The sequence below is a fragment of the Equus quagga genome, chromosome 10, assembly GCF_021613505.1.
Source record: "Equus quagga isolate Etosha38 chromosome 10, UCLA_HA_Equagga_1.0, whole genome shotgun sequence".
Classification (NCBI taxonomy): domain Eukaryota; kingdom Metazoa; phylum Chordata; class Mammalia; order Perissodactyla; family Equidae; genus Equus; species Equus quagga.
The window spans coordinates 64,417,609-64,438,903 of NC_060276.1; the positions used below are offsets into that span (position 1 = coordinate 64,417,609).

At 36.5% G+C, this 21,295-nt stretch overlaps 1 protein-coding gene across 7 annotated transcripts in view; it reads left to right on the forward strand.

Moving 5' to 3' along the window:
• The window catches only part of ATRX (ATRX chromatin remodeler), a 219,707-nt gene that overhangs the window by 107,871 nt on the left and 90,541 nt on the right, over positions 1-21,295 (forward strand). For all 7 annotated transcript variants that reach the window (XM_046672819.1, XM_046672821.1, XM_046672824.1 and 4 more), the window contains 6 exons: positions 9,760-9,901; positions 10,834-10,943; positions 11,849-11,995; positions 12,158-12,335; positions 19,220-19,357; positions 21,012-21,187. In XM_046672819.1, coding sequence (XP_046528775.1) covers positions 9,760-9,901; positions 10,834-10,943; positions 11,849-11,995; positions 12,158-12,335; positions 19,220-19,357; positions 21,012-21,187 — 891 coding nt within the window. The remainder of the gene's footprint in view (positions 1-9,759; positions 9,902-10,833; positions 10,944-11,848; positions 11,996-12,157; positions 12,336-19,219; positions 19,358-21,011; positions 21,188-21,295) is intronic.

A 21,295-nucleotide genomic window follows, 5' to 3' on the forward strand; every position in this document is an offset into this window, starting at 1 on the left:
TGTAGTTTTGATTTGCGTTTCCCTGATAGTTAATGATGTTGAACGTCTTTTCATGTGTCTGTTGGCCATCTGTGTATATCTTCTTTGGGGAAATGTCTGTTCATATCTTTTGCTCATTTTTTATTTGGGCTGTTAGTTTTCTTGTTGTTGAGATGTATGTTGAGTTCTTTATTTATTTTGGATATTAACCCCTATCTGATATATGGTTTGCAAATATGTTCTCCTGATTGTTAGGTTGTCTTTTCGTTTTGTTGATGGTTTCCTTTGCTGTGCAGAAGCTTTGTAGTTTGATGTAGTTCCATTTGTTTATTATTTCTGTTGTTTCCCTTGCCCGGTCAGACATGGTATTCGACAATGTGCTGCTAAGACCGATGTCGAGGAGTGTGTACTGCCTATGTTTTCTTCTAGAAGTTTAATGGTTCCAGGTCTTACCTTCAAGTCTTTAATCCATTTTGAGTTGATCTTTGTGCATGATGTAAGATAATGGTCAACTTTCCTTCTTTTGCATATGCCTGTCCAGTTTTCCAAGCACCATTTATTGAAGAGACTTTCCTGTTCTCCATTGTATATTCTTGGTTCCCTTATTGAAAATTAACTGTCCGTAGTTGTGTGGGTTTATTTCTGGGCTCTCAATTCTGTTCCATTGATCTGTGTGTCTGTTTTTGTGCCAGTACCATACTGTTTTGGTTACCATAGCTTTGTAGTCTATTTTGAAATCAGGGAGTGTGATACCTCCAGCTTTTGTTCTTTTTTTCTCAAGGTTCCTTTGGCTATTCAGGGTCTTTTGTTGTTCCATATAAATTTTAGGGTTCTTTGCTCTATTTCTGTGAAAAATGTTGTTGGAGCTTTGATAGGGATTGCAGTGAATCTGTAGATTGCTTTAGGAAGTATGGACATTTTAACTATGTTAATTCTTCCAATCCAAGAGCATGGAATATCATTACATTTATTTTTGTCTTCTTCAGTTTCTTTCAACAGTGTTTTATAGTTTTCAGTGTACAGGTCTGTCACCTCTTTGCTTAAGTGTATTCCTAAGTATTTTATTCTTTTTGTTGCAGTTGTAAATGGAATTGTATTCTTAATTTCTGTTTCTGCTACTTCATTGTTAGTTATAGAAACGCAAATGATTTTTGTATGTTGATTTTGTATACTGCAACTTGACTGTTTTTTATTGATTATTATTTATTATTTCTAAAAGTTTTTTAGTGGATTCCTTAGGGTTTTCTGTACATAAAAGCATATCATCAGCAAATAGTGACATTTTCACTTCTTCCTTTCCCGTTTGGATCCCTTTTATTTCTTTTTCTTGCCTGATTGCTCTTGCTAGGACTCCCAATACTATGTTAAATAAGATTGACAAAAGTGGGCATCCTTGTCTTGTTCCTGTTCTTAGAGGGATAGCTTTCAGTTTTTCTTCTTTAAGTATGATATTAGCTGTGAATTTGTCATATATGGCCTTTATTATGTTGAGGCACTTTCCTTCTATACCCATTTTATTCAGAGTCTTTATTATAAATGGATGCTGTATGTTGTCCAATGCTTTCTCTGGATCTATTGAGATGATCATGTGATTTTTATTCTTCATTTTGTTAACGTGATGTATCACATTGATTGATTTATGGATGTTGAACCCTGTGTCCCAGGAATAAATCCCTCTTGATCCTAGTATATGATCCTTTTATTGTGTTGTTGTATTCAGTTTGCTAATATTTTGTTGACAATATTTGCATCTATGTTCCTCAGCAATATTGGATTGTAATGTTCCTTTTTTGTATTGTCCTTGTCTGGTTTTGGTATCTGTTGTCTGGTATATGAAGGTAATGTTCACCTCATAACATCAGTTAGTAAGTATCCCTTCCTTTTCAGTTTTTTGGGAAGAATTTGAAAATCTTTGAATGTTTGGTAGAATTCACCAGAGAAGCCATCTGGTCCTGGACTTTTTCTTTTTGGGGAGGTTTTGATTTCTGTTTCAATCTCTTTACCAGTGATTTCTGTATTCAGAATCTCTATCTTGATTCAGTTTTGGGAGACTGTATGATTCTAATAATGTATTCATTTCTTTTAGGTTATCTAGTTTGTCGGTGTATAGCGTTTCATAGTATTCTCTTATAACCCTTTGTATTTCGTGCTATCTATTGTAATTTCTCTTTCATTTCTGATTTTAATTGAGCCTTCTTTCCTCTTTTCTTAGTTAATCTAGGTAACAGTTTGTCAGTTTTGTTTATCTTTTCAAAGAATCCGCTTTTGGTTTCATTGATCTTTTCTATTTTCAGTTTCTGTTTCATTTATTTCTGCTCTGATTTTTGTTTCCTTCTGCTGGCTTTGGGCTTTGTTTGTTTTCTAGTTCTTTTAGGTGTAGTGTTAAGGTTGTTTGTTTGAGGTTTTTCTTGTTTCTTGAGGTAGGCCAGTAGTACTGTTTACTTCCCTCTTAGTACCTCTTTTGCTGTATCCCATGAATTTTGGTATGTTGTATTTTCCTTTTCATTTGTCTCCAGGTATTTTTTGATTTCTCTTTTGATGTCTTTGTTGATCCAATAGTCGTTCTGTAGCATATTATTTAGTGTCCACATATTTGTAACTTTTCCAGCTTCCTGCTTCTAGTTGATTTCTAGTTTCATACCATGGTAGTTGCAAAACATGCTTGATATTATTTCAGTCTTCCCGAATTTATTGAGACTTGTTTTGTTTCCCAACATATGGTCTGTCTTTGAGAATGTTCCTTGTGCACTTGAGAAGAATGTGTATTCTGCTGCTTTTGGATGGAATATTTTATACGTATATCTATTAAGGCCATCGGGTCTAGTGTTTCATTTAAGGCCAATGTTTCTTTGGTGGCTTTCTCTCTAGATGATCTGTCCATTGATGTAAGTGGGGTATTAAAGTATCGTACTATTATTGTGTTCCTGTCAATTTCTTCCTTTAGGTCTGTTAATAGTTGCTTCACTTACTTTTCTGCTCCTATGTTAGGTGCATGTATTTTAATAAATGTTATGCCTTCTTGATGGATTGTCCCCTCTATCATTATATAATGTCCCACTCTGGCTCCTGTTATCGTTTTTGTCTTGAAGTCTATTTTGCCTGATACAAGTTTGGGTATACCCACTTTCTTTTGGTTGCCATTTGCTTGGAGTATCATCTTCCATCCCTTCAGTTTGAGCCTGTGTTTGTCTTCAAGCTGAGATGGGTCTCCTGGAGGTGGCATATTGTTGGGTCTTGTTTTTAATCCATCCTGCCACTCTCTGTCTTTTGATTGGTGAATCCAATCCATTTACATTTAGGATGATTACTGATATATATGAGGGCTTAATATTGCCATTTTATCTTTTGTCTTCTGGTTGCTCTATATTTCCATTGTTACTTTTTTTGTGTGTTTCTGTCTGCCATTTCAGTTTGTTGTTTTTTTGGTGATATGTTCCTCAGTTTCCTCTTTTTTTATGTTTTGTGATTCTGCTCTAATTTTTTGTTTTGTGGTTCCCATGAGGTTTGTATAAAAGATCTCTTAGATATGATATTCCTTTTTCTTCTGCTAATATCTTATCTTCATTTGCTTATGCAAAGGTTTTGTCCTTTTCCCGTTCCCCTTCTATGCTGCTTTTGTCACAAATTATCCCTTTGGTATTGTGAGTTTGTTACCAAATTGAAGTGGTTATAGTTATTTTTAATGCTGTCTTTCCCTTTAATTTTGTTATAATTAAGTGTTTACTAACTTTTTCTGATATAGGTTGTAATTTTCTTATTCTGTCTTTCACCTTGCTGAAAGGTTTTGTATACCTGTGCCTTTTCAATTCAGGTAGGTCTCTTTTCAAGATTTCTTGTAAGGCAGGTCTAGTGGCAGTAAACCCCCTCAGCTTTTGTATGGGAAAGCCTTTATTTCTCCTTCATATCTGAAGGCTAACTTTGCTGGGTAGAGTATTCTTGACTGATAGCTTTTATCATTCAATATTTTGAGTATATCATTCCACTCTCTCCTCACTTGTAGAGTTTCTGTTGAGAAATCTGATAGGCTATGGTGGTTCTTTTGTTGGTTTTCCCTCTGGCCAACCTTAATATTCTTTCTTTTTCATTGATTTTTGACAATTTTAATATAATGTGCCTTGGAGAAGTTCTTTTTGTGCTGAGATAATTAGGTGTTCTGATAGCTTCATATATTTGTATATCCAGTTCTTTTCCCAGTTGGGGACAGTCTTATGTATTATTTCTTGAAATAAGGTCTCTGCTCCCTTCTCTTCTTCTCCTTCTTGGATAATCATTATCCTTATGTTGCTTTTTCTAATCGAGTTTCATATTTATAGTAGAATTTCTCTACTTTTTAAAAACTTTTGTTCTGTCTCCTCTTCCACCTGAATCATTTCTAGATTTCTGTCTCCAGGCTCTCTAATTCTCTTTTCCATATGGTTTGCTTTATTTCCATTGCTTTATACTTTATTCTTCTTTGTATTTATTGATTTCTTCAGCTCTAGAATTCCTTTTTGGTTCTCTTTTAGAGTTTCTCTGTCTGGTGAAGTATTCCTTCTGGTCATTACTTTTATTCCTGAGCTCATTTAACTGTCTTTCTGAGTTTTCTTGTAGTTCGTTGAGTTTCTACATGATAACTATTTTGAATTCTGTTCGCTTGCAATCTTCCATGACTTCACGTTTGGTTTCTGGAGAATTATCATTTTCTTATTGTGATACCATGTTACTGTAATGTTTTATGGTGCTTGATGAGTTGTTCCTCTACTGATATCTTTTTGGTAGCAAACACCTTTCTTATTTAGGTAAGGCTTTGTTTACTTTGGTTTTGAACTGGTTCTCCTTGCATTTTAGAGCCTGTGCTTTCAACTGTCCATTGCCTCTGCCAGAGGTGTTTTCAGTGTCCTCATTGTGCTGCTTGTGCCTTTAAGGTTGCTGGTGCCTCACTGCTTATGGTGTTGCCACAGTCACAGGCTTAGCCAGGCTCATGAGCACCTTTACTGCTTCCAGCATTGCCTGGGTCATGGGTTCCCCCATTGTGGCAGGGTGAGGGAAGTGTTGGGCAGGAGCCAGGGTCACGATCTCCTTTGCCATGTCCGAGTTTGTTGGGTCTGCAGGCACTGCTGCCGCAGGTGAGGGATCTGGAGTTGCTGGCACTGCTGCAGCTGGGCAGGACCAGTATCTTGTGCTTCACTATTGCTGTTACCAGGCTCTCTACAGGCTCTTTGTGGCCTTTAGTGCTGCTGCCTCATGCACTGCTGCTCCTGGGTTTTTGGGGGGTGCTGGCACTGCCACTGCCACTGCCACTGCCCAGGGTGCTGAGTTTGCGTGTGTCATGGCCTCTGCTGGGTGGTCTGGGGTTGCAGGTGACACCACTGCTGCCACAGGTGGAGAAGAACCTGGGTTGTGGATGCTGCCAGGGTTCCTGGAGCTTCTGGTTTCAGGCACTGGAGTTGTTCCTGGAACCTCAGGTCACAGGCCCTGCCACTGCTGCGACCTCCAGAGTCTTGGATGCAGCCCCCACTACTGTAAGGGCCTGTGTTGGAGGGGCCACCACTGGGGGAGAGAGAAGGGGCTGGGTCGTAGGCACTGCTGCCATTTAGGGAGCCTCTGTTCTTGGATGCCACAGTGGTTCCTGGAGCCTCAGATCACAGGCTTCACCCACCACTACTGGGTTAAGGGGAAGGGCTGAGTCATGAGTGCTACTGCAGATCCTGAAGTCTCTGGTTTGGGGCCCTGGTGTAATTCCTGGAACCACATGTCGTCGGCACTACCTCTGTTGCTGGGAGTACTGGGGTCTTGATTGTATCTCCTGCTGCTGGGGGCACTGGGGTTGGAGGAAGTGCTGCTGAACGAGGGAGAGGTGGCTGGGTCATTGGAATTGTGGTTCCTGGTGATGCTGGGAGTGTAGGCTGCTTGGGTTCCTGGGGCCTTCATTTGTGGGGGTTACTGTAGATCCTGGAGCCTCTGGTTGCAGGTGTGGCCACGGTTCCTGGAGCCTCTGGTCTTTGGAGCTGCCTCCACAAAGTCCGGTCCACTCACCTTCTGATGTATAGATGTATGGATCTCTTAGGCATTCTGGTGTGCTGTGCATAGAATCCTTGGTTGGTCTGTTGACGTCCTACTAGTTGTAACTTAGAGGGGAGAGACAAAGCCAACAACTCACTCTGCCATGATGCTTGTCACTACTCTTGTCTACTCTTCTAATTGATTATAACAGGACGGCACATCTATTCCCTAATGCTTCATCATGTGTCATGATCCCTTGTCTCCATCAGCAGAAGTTGGGCTCAACCTTTTTTAAAATTTTTTGGTAAGGAAGATTGGCCCTAAGCTAACATCCATTGCCAAGCCTCGTCTTTTTGCTTGAGGAAGATTGTCACTAAGCTAACATCTGTGCCAATCTTCCTCCATTTTTATATGTGGGATGCTCCCACAGTATGGCTTGATGAGCGATATGCAGGTCTGCACCTGGGATCTGAACCCACAAATCCTAGGCTACCAAAGCAGAGCACACCAACTTAACCACTGTGCCACCAGGCCTGCCCCAGGGCTCAACCTTTCTGATGTATTGGTTAAATGGTTTTGTTTTCAGTTTTTTCCCTTCTTCTTTTTCCGTTCAAATGTGAGATATATTTCATGTCCTTATTTATTCTTTACTATAGCTTATCATTTGTCCTAAGTTCTTCCATTTCATTGCCATCTGTTTCTTATTTGTTATGTAAACTTTCCTTATATTATAGCTTGAGTGCATAAACACATCTACTTAGTCACTAATAAGTAGTCGATTTCTTTATAAGTTATCTCCTCCTACATTCAAGATGAAGATTCATCAATCCTCAATTCTGAAGATAGCACTTAATAACAAAAATATCATCCAAATCACTAATGAACATGTGGTTTCAAAGTCTTAGTTAAAGTCTCGTGTATTTGTTTTCTATTGCTGCTTTAAAAAATTACCTCAGACTTAGCCTCTGAAAACAGGACAAAATTATTATCTGACAGTTCTACAAGTCAGGAATTTGAGAATGGTTTAGCTGAGCATGACTCTGCTGAGTTATCTGCTCAGTGTCTCACCAAATTGAAATTAAGGTGTTAACCAGAGCTGTAATTTTCACCTAAGACTTTGTGTCCTTTTCCAGATCACTTGTTGGCAGAATTCAGTTTCTGGTAGTTGTAGCACTGAGATCCTTAGGTACTAGAGACTGCTCTCCACATGGCGATTTGCTTGTCTTTGAGACCAGTAAGAGAGCATCTGTTACACTTCAGTTTTTTAAAGGGCTCACCTTGATTAGATCTGGCTCACCTAGGAAACCCCCTTTGATTAAATCAAACCCAACTGATTAATGGCCCAACTATTGGAATGATATTCCATCATATTTACAGATCTCAACCACAGTCAAGAGAATGAGATTATGCAGGGTGTTTACACCAGAGGGTGGGAATCTTGGGGCATGTTTTAGGATTGTGCCTAGCACAGCTTGCAAACAGGACAAGACATTCAGGGAATTTTCCATTTTGTCTGTGATATGAAGCTGGGACACATCTAAGCTAGGACATGATAAAAATTTAGTGAATACTTAGTCTGTGCCAGCTACTTTGCATAGATTGCCTTATATTAATCTTCAGAATAACCCCATGAGGACTGTTTATAGATGGAGAAGCTGAAGCTAAGAGAGTTTAAGTAACTTGTTAAAGTGGAGTTTGGATCTGAATGGCCTGTGTTATTTATACTCCATCACACTGTCTCCTAGTATTAATCTTGATTTGTGTATCATTTGCAGTTTTATGTAAGTGCAGCAATTTATTACAAATTTGTGACTTGTTTTAAAATTTTTTACATGCAATAATGGTACTGTAATTATGGTTTTAAAAAGAGACATTCTGAAACATTTACAGATAAAATTACATGCTTTCTTGGGTTTGCTTCAAAATCATTTTTGGCATCTGAGGAGTTGGAGAATGGGTGGGAGGCTGTCAGTGAAACAGAACTGGCCAGAAGTTGTTGATTTTTGAAGCTGAATACTAGGTAACAGGGTTCATTTTACTATTCTGTCTACTTTTTTTTTTGTTTGAAAATTTCTATAGTGAATATTAAATATAGGCATCCCTTGGAGATATTGCGGGTTTGGTTCTAGACCACTGCAATAAAGCAAGTATTGCAATAAATTGAGTTATATGAATTTTTTGGTTTCCCAGTGCATATAAAAGTCATGTTTACACTATATGCTAGTCTGTTAAGTGTGTAACAACAGCATTATGTCTAAAAAAACACACTGTACATACCTTCATTAAAGTATACTTTATTGTAAGCTAGCCCTGATGGCCTGGTGGTTAAAGTTAGGCACGCTCCTCTTCGGTGGCCCAGCTTTGGCTCCTGGTCGTGGACCACACCACTTGTCTGTCAGTAGCTATGCTGTGGCGGTGGTTCACATAGAAGAACTAGAAGGACTTACAACTAGAACATACAGCTACGTACTGGGGCTTTGGGGAGGAACAAAAAGAGAGAGAGAGAGGAAGACTGGCAACAGATGTTAGCTCAGGGCAAATCTTTCCCAGCAAAAAAAAAAAAAAGATAGCCTCTAATGCAATCTTTTAAAAAATACTGCTAAAAATGCTAACCATCATCTGAGTCTTCAGTGAGTCTTAATCTTTTTGCTGGTGGAGGGTCTTGTAAAAAACACAACATTTACGAAGTGCAATAAAATGAAGTGTGCCTGTAATCCATTCATTCCCCATTACAGTTCTAAATAAGAAAAAAAAATACTGGCTAAAATCTTATTCCTTAAACAACATAATTTCTATAATTTTAAAATCATGAATTTTTATTGATTTTCATGGAGCTATAAAGCTGTTTATACAAGGATTTATTTTATGAAAGTAGTATTGTATGGACTCTGGAGCCCCAACCCTCTGGGTATAAATCTTAGCGTTGTGATACTTAATAGTTGTATGACCTTGTATAAATTATTTAACATCTCTGTCCCGCAGTTTTTTTTCGTTTGTAAAATGGGAATACTTGTTACCTGCCTTGTACAGTTCTTGCGTATACTATGTAATGGATAGACATTGGGATAAGATAGCAAAACATATATGCACACACATGTGTTTATGGGTATTTGTGTCTATTTAAGTTTTCTTTTAAATAAGGAGCTTAAGATAATTTTTCCCTTTGGCAGTTAGAAGGTATGTTCTTGTCATGCTTTTGAGCCTGTGGTTCTAAAACCAGTGTTCTAAAAGTTTTTCCCTTTCCTAACATGTATTTACAATGTTTTTCAGTGGGAGTCTTTTGGCATCCTGGGTGGGACAGTCCTTGTTTGGGATTTCTTTTACATTGTGGAACATTTATATTTATCTTCCCCTCCACCTACATTGAATACCAGTCCTGACTAGTTGTTGTGACAACCATAAGTGCCCTTGCACGTTTTCAAATGTTCTCTTGAAGAATAGAACCATCCCTGTTTGGGAACCATGTGTCTATTCAAATTTTAACAGTAGTGCCATAGATGAGTTTAGAACACTACTTTTCTCAAAGCTCTACCTCTTATGTATGTTGAGATACTCAGGGTGAGAACCGATGAGCTAAATTACTGACATTACCCCAGTGATTCATGGTCTTTTGGAGGTTTTTGATTTTGGAAAACATGTAATCCTGTGATCTGGCCTGGTCTTGTTGAACCAAAATATCGGATGTGTGGTGTGGAAGTAGATATGTCTACACTTTGGAAAATTTCTCTTAGTAAGACTAATACTCCACCTTTACTTGGGAGATTTCTATGAGTTTATCTGTTATTCTCTTTCTTGTAGGTGATAGAAATTGAAGATGCTTCACCCACGAAGTGTCCAATAACCACTAAGTTGGTTTTAGATGAAGATGAAGAGACCAAAGAACCTTTGGTGCAGGTTCATAGAAATATGGTTATCAAATTGAAACCCCATCAAGTAGATGGTAAGAAGCTATTAGATGATTAAAGCCCTTTTAGTTAAATTTTATCAATATTTGGTGTCTTTTGTGTGCCTCATATTCTGCTAAGCACTGGAGGTACATTAGTAAGCAAAACAAACATGATCCCTGCCCTTATTTCATGCATAAGCAAATGAGGAAGAACAAAATTAAATGATTGCACAGGAAATGAGTGTTAGTAAAGGGGAAGTAAGTGTCACTTACAAATGGGTGTATAGCAAGTGGATTTCACCGGGTCTGGAATGGTTGGCTAAGGGGAGCTGTGGGGTAGGGATAGGTATAGTTAGCTAAAAGTCTTCTTTAGGAGATGTTATTTCAAGATTTTCAGGTATGTTTGTTAATAATGTTTCTACCTTGGTATTAGAAAGATACCAAATTATCCCTATCCTCTGCTTTGTTAAAGTGGAATCAGTAAGTCAGTTTTGAGTGTGTACGCGAATGAATTCATAAGGGAAGTTCTACAGTTCCTACTCCTTGGGTAGTGAGCCCTGTTTCTTGTTCAGTCTTTACTGTTGAATAAAGAGAGAAAGGATAAATTATCTCTGGGTTTTTTTCTGATTGACTCTAAATCTGAAAGTCTATTTGATAGGAGTCTGTTCTCTCTTTGGATAAAGATTCTGTTTTAGATTGTTCATATATCTCTTTGGACCACCCCAGGGAATGGAGAAGATCTGCTCTGATAGCTTAGATAAGATGAATGAAGGAAAGTCACCCTGTCATGTGCTTGTGTTCACTGTCTTTTTTCTAGTAACCTTAGTGGAGGAAAAAAAATCTCATTTACTTTTAAGAAATTCTTTTTCTTTGTGTTTTTAAAAATTCTATTTCTTAGAAGTTTTGGCTATGTTTTCTGTGTGTTTATGAAGGAAGGTTTTTAACTCGGGCCTTTAAATTGAACTTAACGAAGCTGTCGTTTTTAGGTGTTCAGTTTATGTGGGATTGCTGCTGTGAGTCTGTAAAAAAAACAAAGAAATCTCCAGGTTCAGGATGCATTCTCGCCCACTGCATGGGCCTTGGTAAGACTTTACAGGTAAGAACATGACGGTATTCTGTTCTTGTGCATTCATTAATTCAAGAATATATATTGGGTTCTATTATGTCCCAGGCACAGTTGTGTAGGGGCTGGAGATAAAGCAGTGAACAAGAATAACAAGATCTCTTCCTCAAGAAGCTTATATTCTGGTGGGGGAGAGAGATTTTAATCAAATAAAACAAGAAATATGTACTTTCAGATAATTGTTAAGGGAGAACTGAGAGGGAAAGCATCTTTTAGGAGGTGATGTTTGAGCACAGATCTTAATGAGGTGAAAGAATGGGGTTACAGGCATAGACAGTAAAAACAGCAAAGATTCTGAGGTGGAAATGTACTTTCTTTATATCTTTTTTCCAGTCTGTGATCCTAATAGTAATGAGAATGTAAAATATTTTTCATTATTAAAATACTGCATTTCTGAATGGCAGGAGTTTTAGCAGAGATGTGAAATTAGTGATTATATGTGTAATTTTAAACCATGAAATAATTATTTTAGATTCAGCAGGTCAGAACACTATAAAACAGAAAAGTACTCTGTAACACGATTCTCTTTCAAATGGGCAGTAGTGTCTTCTGAAAGATTGTAGGGATATTCTGTGAAGACCAGGGATTTAGTAGCTGTTTTGGTGTGGTTACTTCTTATATTCATATTATTATTATTGGTAATAGATTCCTGGAGCTTTAGAGTTGGAAGGACCTTATCCATCATCTAGTCGAACTCCCCCTGTTTATGTATTATATCTTTTTCCTTGTACTTTGCTTGGTTTGGAAATTGTGACCTTTGCTTGGTTGCTTTATTAAGGCAAAAAATTCCCAACTATTAGATTGTAAAATTGCTCGATCTATTAACTTTTTTTGCAGATATTTAAATGAAGATGGCAACTTAATTTGTTTTCTTGTAGGTGGTAAGTTTTCTTCATACGGTTCTTTTGTGTGACAAATTGGATTTCAGCACAGCTTTAGTGGTTTGTCCTCTTAATACTGCTTTGAATTGGATGAATGAATTTGAGAAGTGGCAAGAGGGATTAAAAGATGATGAGAAGCTTGAGGTATCATATTTCAAATGTTTTCTATTATTAAAATAACTGCATGAAGTTCATATAGTAAAAGACAAAGATTTTTAATTATCAGTGATGCATATTTTAATGGAAAGATTTAGTATTCTTACATTCCTAATAGCTGCCTTTAAAAATCTTTATTTTCCCACAAAGGTCTCTGAATTAGCCACTGTGAAACGTCCTCAGGAGAGAAGCTACATGCTGCAGAGGTGGCAAGAAGATGGTGGTGTTATGATCATAGGCTATGAGATGTACAGAAATCTTGCTCAAGGAAGGAATGTGAAGAGTAGGAAACTTAAAGAAATATTTAACAAAGCTTTGGTTGATCCAGGTAAGATATTAGTAGGCACACAGATAAAGAAGCAAGTTAAATATGCTTAGGTTTTATTTAATAAATACTATTGAGCAACTACTAAGTAGCTGGTTTTTGTTTCATTTATCCCTCAGATTTTTGCCTTTTTTTAAATTTATTTTTAAGAAGAAATCTTTTTAAAGATTTTATTTTTCCTTTTTCTCCCCAAAGTCACCCAGTACATAGTTGTATATTTTAGTTGTGGGTCCTTCTGGTTGTGGCATGTGGGACGCTACCTCAGCATGGCCTGGCGAGCAGTGCCATGTCCACGCGCAGGATCCAAACCGGTGAAACCCTGGGTCACCGAAGCAGAGGGCGCGAACTTAACTACTCGGCCATGGGGCTGGCCCCAAGCCTTCTTTTTTTTCTTAGTAAATCATTCATTCATTCATAATTTCATTAAGATAAAATCACCCTTAATGTTACCACCTGTTCACAATTCACTTACTGAGTCTGGAAGTGTTTGAGGTTTGCAGGCAAGACCTTGTAAACAATTAAAAATGCATTAGGTGCCTGTGTCACAATTGCAGATTCTACCAGTTCTCTGAATATTAGATGATAACAAGAGCTCTCTCCATACTCTGAAAAAGTTTCTTTCCCATCTTTATGTCTAGAAGAATTGCTGCATGGTTTTTTTTTCTGTCCTTTAAAGGGTCGTCACTCTGGAAGGTTAATATTTGCAATACTGTTGATCCTTATGACAGTAATCCTCACGATGTGAGATCCAAATATTTGATTCTTGTTTGCCACTTGGAAAAACAGCAAGTTGTACTATCTGCAAAACTAATTAGTTTTAATTATTTGTATTTATAATTGTTTTACTTTTCATATTGTCATATCTAATTACTTTAAGAGACTATTGAGGCTTTAGATGTTTGTTGAGAAAGTAATTTACACTGCCAAAATAACAATATTCTTTAGAATTGCTAGCTTTGCCTCTTTTTATTTAATTTTTGAATTTCTTCCCAGCTTTGAGATATAGTTGACAAAGTTATAAGATACTTAAAGTGTACAATGTGATGATTTGCTATACATATACTTTATGAAAGGATTCTCCCATTTGAGTTACACGTTCATCACATCTTTAACTTTTTTTTGGTATGCATGAGAACATTTAAGTTCTGCTGTTTTAGCAAATTTCAATTATACAATACAGTGTTATCTGCTGTAGTCACCATTTTTTTTGTTGTTGTTTAATTGAGGAAGATTGGCCCTGAGCAAACATCTGCTGCCAATCTTTCTCTTTTTTTTTCTCCCTCCCAAAAGCCCTGGTACATAGTTGTATATCCTAGTTGTAAGTCATTCTAGTTCTTCTATGTGGGATGCCACCACAGCATGGCTTGAGAAGCGGAGTGTAGGTCTGTGCCCAGGATGCAAACTGACGAACCCCAGGCTGCCGATTGGAGCATACAAACTTAACCACTCGACCATGGGGCTGGTCCCCAATGTAGTCACCATGTTATACATTAGATCCTTAGACCTTATTCATCTTATAACTGAAAGTTTGTACCCCTTTGACTCTTTTTTTAGATAATGATATAATTGATATGTACCAAAATAACTTTGCCATTGTAAATCTAAGGCCTAATAGTAAGTTTATCTTTTTCCTATGATTAAAATAGTTGTTTACAAGTTCTGTGGTTGTTTTATTGGTGGTGAACTATAAGCTAGTGAATAGTATTGCAGCATGTTTTTCACAAGGTTCCCTTGGAACTGTTTAAACAGCGGTTTCAGATGCTTAATGTGGTGATTTGTTCATGTGGAAATAAATTAAAAAAGAAATTAAAGCTCCTAACATGAAGAGTAACATTTGTTATTTCCTGTAAATCATTTAGTGACATTTAAAAAAACGTTTATATCTTCGAAAAGTTTTTTGTTACAGAAAAGTTGAAATGATAGTAAAGAAAGCTCCTATATAAAGCCTGCACCTAGATCTCCCACTGTTAACTTACCTTGCCGTAGTAGATTTGTCAAAACTAAGTTGTTGATACGTTGTTGGCATATTATTAGGTAAACTCGAAACTATGTTTGAATTTCACCAGTTTTTCTATTAATGTCTGCATTGTATTCAATTGTTGTGTCTCTGCAGTCTTCTCTGGTCTGTGTCAGTTTCTCAGTCTTTCATTTTCATTATCTTGTCAGATAATTTTCATTATCTTGTCAGTCTTGAGGAATACTGTTTAATCTGTAGAATGTTCGCTAGACTGTGTTTGTTGTTTTTCTTGTGATTGGACTTGGGTTATAGATTTTTGAAAGAATATATCACAGGTGAAGTATCCTTCTCATCATATCATATCAGGGCTATATTAGATCTACATGACATCACTGCTAATGTTAACTTTCATCACTTGGTTAAAGTAGTGCTTGTCAGGTTTCTCTACTATAGAGTTACTGTTTTCACCTGTCTCTGTTCTGTGGAAGCCAGTCACTAAGTCTAGCCCACTCAAGTGGTGGAAGGGCAGAAATTAAGCTCCATCTCTACAAGAGATGGGTGGTATCTACACATAAAATTGGAATTTTTCTTTAAGAAAGATTTGTCCCTTCTTACCTATTTATTTTAATCAGTCATTGATTTATATCAGTGTAAGACTAATCATCTATTATTAGTTTCTATGTTAGATTATAAACTAACATGTTATTATTTTCTTGTTCAAATTGTTCTAATTTGGCCATTGGGAGCCCACATTGGTTCCTGTATCCATTTGATATTTCATCCTTTTTTTTGAGCACTTCATTACTGTCTGGTACTATAAGATGCTCTAGGCTCATGTCCTGCCTCAGAATCAACCATTTCAATGAGGAGCCATGGTTCCTTTTGTTGAAAAACGATGTTTACAAACCAAGATCTGAGAACTGGGTGTATTTGTTGCTACTGGAGTATCATTGCTTCCAGGTCCTCTCAGCAGACAGAACTAGATGATACGTGTACAAATCCAGTTATACACTCAAATCTATCCATCTGTGTGTGTGTGTGTATAAAGATATACTTGATTTCATAATGATGTTTTCGACTCTAATCCAGTATAATTTTAGCCTTCTTTTTTTTTTGTTAATCTGTTACTTGCCTTTCCAAAAGTGAGAATCTTGGCTCCAACCATCTATCATCCTTTTACTTATTTGTTCAAACTCATTATACACGTAAAGTAGTCACAGAATTGTCAACCTGTACCCCTGTGAGAAACAAATTTACCAACTAGTATACACTGTTTGTATATGATTGCTTTTGTCTATAGCTTTATAATTTCCAGTGAAAACATCATTTCCTAAAGTTACTTAGGTCAGTTCCTTTATTTTATTGTTTGCATACATTAAGTTTATTCTTTGTAATGTAGAGTTTATGGGTTTTGACAAATGAAGAGTCACGTATTTTTAACCTCATTACTATAATTGGTTTTTCTTTTGTTTATTTCATAAAGCAATTTACTTACTTTAAGTCATTCTAAGCGTGCATTCATTGTGGTAACTTGAGTGTTAATCTATAATTTCCCACATTTTAATCTAATGACTAGTTTATTGGGGGAAAATACACATAACATAAAATTCATTTATCCATTTTGAAGCATACAATTCCATAACGTTCAGTATATTCACAATATTGTATAACCATCGCAATGATTCCATTGAATCCCACCACATTTCTACCACCTTAAAAACAAACCCTGTACCCATTTGCAGTCACTCCCAAATGCAGCCTCCTTCCATCCCCTGGAAACCACCAATCTACTTTCTGTCTCAGTGGATTTGCCTATTCTGGACATTTTATAAAAATATTTCTGGACATTTTGTAAAAATGAAATCATAGAATATCTGGCATCTACAACCTAGCATAATGTTTTCAAGGTTTATCCACGTTGCAGTGTGGATCAGTACTTTATCCCTGTATGTTCCAGTACACACACACACACTTCAAGCTACTGTTTGAGTTAAATAGTAAGATAGAACTATGTAGTTATATAAATAGTGACAAATTTCCATAGTATATTAAACCATTTCAGCTGGGCTTGGATCTTTTGAGCAGGAGAACTTCTCTCCAAGCTTCTCTCTAAATTCCTTTTCTTCTACTCTCCAAGGCTTCATGGCTGCATTCTCCCTGTACTTTCTCTAAAGTGGTTTGTAAGTATAGCTATTTTCAAACTGTACCACCTCATTTATATATTATTGGAATGAAGTTTTCTAGAAAGTATGTTTCTAAGATAATAAAACTTTATTCCTTTTAAACATTAAAGATTTTAAAACTTTTTTACGTTAGAAAATGTTATATATGTTCCTAAGTAAACAGAATATGAGTAACATTAGCTTTTTTGTTGACTCAGGGTTGTTGATGGATATATTTACTTTTGTTCTTTCTTCCTCCTTCTCTTCCTCAGATGTCCTTACTAAGGATAGGGATCCCTCTCCTTGCATTGTCATGCTAATAGTTCTTTTAAGTTAAATTATAAAAGCAGTATATGTTCTTCAGCAAAATAGAAGAAAAAGGTATATGTTGAAAAGTAAAAGTTCCCTGACTGTTTCATATATATCCTTCCAGAAATTTTTTGTGCTCCTGCAAGGATGTATTTCATTATTTTTTTATTGGGATATAATTGACATATAATATTACATTAGTTTCAGGGGTACAACATAGTGATTCGATATACGTTTAGGTTGCAAAATGATCACTGCAATAAGTCTAGTTAACGTTCACCACCACACACAGTTGCTGTTTTTCTTTTTTTTTTCTTTTTTTCAAGCATGTATTTTATGTTGCAACATTTGGAGGTTCCCAAGGCCACCCTCAGGTTCAATAATTCACTAGGACTCAGAGAACTCAGAACAGCTGTTATACTTATGGCTATAGTTTGTTACAGTGAAAGGATACAAATTAAAATCAGCAACAGGAAAAGGCACATAGAGCAGGGCCCAGGAGAGTTCCAAGCTCAATGTGTTAGTGGAATCGTCCAAATAGCACTTACTTCTTCCAGCAATGATGTGTGACAGAACTCAGGGAGTATTGCCAACCAGCCACGCTCGTCCAAGCCTTGCTGTCTAGAGTTTGGGCTTGGTCACGTAGACATGGTTGACCACTCACATGAGTGATCCTAGTCTCTAGCTCTTCCAAAGATTGAGAAGATGCCACATGGCCCAAAGTTACGTTGCGCCCTCCCCTTCCCAGCGCCCCTCCCCCCATCACATTGTTGGCATAGAGTATCTGGTGTGTCCCAAGATTTCCAGGTAAACAAAGACGCTCTTATCAGGCAGGACATTAGTAGAGTTTAGAGATTACTTCCCAGGAGCAAGAGACAAAGGCTAAAACTTTCTTCGAGCAGGGTTAATCCCTGTACTTCACTGCGTGTATGTATACATAGATGAAATTGCCTTGTTTGAGGTGGTGGTTCAAATACAAATGGGATCATAATACAGATTCTGTAACTTGGTTTTTTTAATGTCATAATATGTTTGGCATATCTTTCAAGGTTAATACCTAGAGATCTACATTATTAATTTTCGTTTGGCAACATTCTGTGATACCATAGTTTTATTAACCCCCTTTGACAAGTTTTTAGGTTGTTTCCAATTTTCCATCCTGATGAACAATGCTTCAGAGAATGTGTGTCTTTGAGTACTTGTGAAAGTATATCTTTAGAATAAATTCCCAGAAATTGAAATATGCGTCAAAGGGTGCACACGTTTTACACAATATCTGTTTCAATAGATATTGTAAAATTGTCTTCAGAATGTCTGATACTAATGTAGACTCCCACAAAGAGTTTATGAGAGCACCTGTTTCACCACACCCTCATGAATACTGAATATTAGGTCATGGAAATCATTTAAATCACTTGTGTAAAAGGCAATTTTTGAATTTAGAAAACTTTTTAGGATTCAAAATAAGCAATGTGTAGTGTTTTAATACAAACCTAGATACAGATTATAGTTTTTAGGAAGCATATTAGTAATTTAAAAATATGTGTCTTACTATTTGTGTAGCCCCATCTGAATACTAAGTAGCAATTGTATTATTGGATCAATTCTACTGAAGCCATTACTTTTGGAATCATGTAGAAGGTGAATTTTCTCTAATGCCTAACAGATGGGGGGCAATTTAACAACTGCTATTGTTGAAATCAGTATTTAAGTAATATGTGTGTGTGTTAACCAGCGAGCAAAGTGTGTATGTGGGATACTTTAGCAAACAATACATATATTATTTTAATAAGTGTGTGTATTTCTTTTGAAAGAGTTATTCTCAGTTGTGAGATCTTTTATAGCTTGGATAGTCCCCCCACCCCCCATACCCATGTAACAATCAATTTAGCTGTCCTTTATCAGTTAAAATTTTCCCCAGCAATGAGTATTAGTTATTTGGAACAAGTTAAATGGGAAATACTGTACGGCCCATTGTGATTTATATATTATTTCTTAAAATCTAATTTTGAAATTTGTCTTTCCTCGTGTACATATAAATTGCTCTTTATCTTAGCTGATAGTTTTAACTTGATACACTAGTGTTGAAATATAACTTTAGATACTGTTTTTTATTTATAAAAGATATGTATTTTTTTCAAATACCCCAAGTCTGTTGGGGAGATCTTTTCACCCTTGTGATTATTTTTATTCTTGCCTATTTTTGTTCTCTGATTCAGAGAACGTTAAGTACTGTACATAGTAGTACTTCAATACTCTGCTGTTAGAATATAATTAATAGTAGTCAGTGCCACATTAACCAAATAACAGCAACAGATAAAATGACTGTTCTTATAAGGATGTTGTTTTATCTTCCCACAAGAGCAGCATTGTAAAAGGATTAACTTTATTTACTTAAGTGGATTACATTTTCAGTTTTATTATATATTAATTAAATGTTTTTCTGTACATTTTTACAGGCCCTGACTTTGTTGTTTGTGATGAAGGCCATATTCTAAAAAATGAAGCATCTGCTGTTTCAAAAGCTATGAATTCTATCCGATCAAGGAGGAGGATTATTTTAACAGGAACACCACTTCAGAATAACCTAATTGAGTGTGAGTTGATATCTGCAATATGCTGTAGAGTATTGGCATTGCCTCAGATACTTTTTACCACTTTGCCGTTTGGTTTTCTTCTATTTACTCTAATATAGTCTCTGACCATGACCTACATAGGTTCGTCTTAGTCTACTGTGAAAGAATACTATTCATTTCAGGTGGAATGCTTTATAATTATGAATGGTAAACCACAGTCAGGAGGTGTGCCATTGTGAGTGTTCAAATATAAATACAGAATTTGAAATACATAAAAATATCAGAAGTCTTAATGATTGCTTTAAAAGTAGAGATGCCCTTGTGACTATTTAGGCTATTTAGGAGATATTGTAACAAAATATATCCAGTTTGGGGGGTGGTACTGATAGGAATGTTTTAGGAAAGTGGAAATAGACAAGGAGAGCTGTATTGAATCCATGTCAGGATGGAGTTTGCTGAGGTTGATGACAGATGATGTGAACCCAGGGAAGTGACTTGTGAATTTCCCTCATTTTCATATGTGTGTGGTGATGCTAAAGAGGGAGCATGAATTATTCAGCAAATAACAAATTGAAATTTTCTATCATAATCCACTGTAATAGCTTTTTGTTATTTTTTGTTTGTTTGTTTTTGCTGAGGAAGATTAGCTCTGAGCTAACATCTGTGCCAGTCTTCCTCTACTGTATACATGGGTTGCCGCCACAGCATGGCTGACGAGTGGTGTAGGTCCACACCCGGGATTCGAACCCATGAACCGGGCCGAAGCAGAGCACACCGAACTTAAGCACTACACTATGGGACCGGCCCCTCTTTTTGTTATTTTTATGTTGTTTCTATTCCTTTTGTGTATTTATAGTAACTTAGCTGTTTTCTGTTTTATTATTTGTAATACTGGTTGTTTCAGTTTAGCCTGTATTTTATCTTTATTTTTATCTGTTCCAGTTTCCCCCTTTTCTGTTACCCCATTTATAGAAATACTATTTCACTTTGTGGTTTTATGTAGTGTAGGGCAACTGATAATTAAGGACTTCTGGAACTAAATCAGTTAATATAAAATTTGATATAGTGGCTTATTACTTGATTTTATTTTGATTCGGTATCTATGTTTTTTCCACAAGATACCGTTGCTGACCATAAGATCATGATTAGAATTATAGAACACTTGTTTTATACTTCATATCTATTATGAAGAATAGTGAGTTAGAAGAAAAGGTTCTTAAGTGTTTTTTTAAACATTCAGGTCTAGAATTTAGGGATGGTTTTTATTCGAATTTCTCATCTAGTTTAGATAACCCAGTTATAGATCAGACTTAGAATCAATGTTTAGTCTACACTCAATTTGGTGTTCTTTCTTTGTAGCTTAATTCTCATGCCTCCATGGCGTTTTTGTTTGTTTGTTTTTCTGAGGAAGATTTGCCCTGAGCTAACATCTGTGCCAGTCTTCCTCTATTTTTTAGTATGTGGGCCACCAGCAGAGCCTGGCCACTAACAGGGTGATGTAGATCAACTCCTGGGAACTGAACCCAGGCCGCCAAAGCGGAGCATGCTGAACTTAACCACTAGGCCACCAGGGCTGGCCCTCCATGGTGTTTTTGACATGTGCATTTTATCAGAGAATTTTTCTGAGTCCTTTTAGCCATTATTGTTGTTAACGAACTGATGTCTTCTCTCTTAGATCATTGCATGGTTAACTTTATCAAGGAAAATTTGCTTGGATCCATTAAGGAGTTCAGGAATCGATTTATAAATCCAATCCAAAATGGTCAGTGTGCAGATTCTACCATGGTAGATGTCAGAGTGATGAAAAAACGTGCTCACATTCTCTATGAAATGTTAGCTGGATGTGTTCAGGTACAAATACATTCCTTAATAAAACAATATTGTTACTTTGTTATATTGCTATCCAAAATTCTGAATTTAAACTTTGAGTATTTTGTGTTTTCTTGCCCCTTTCTCCAG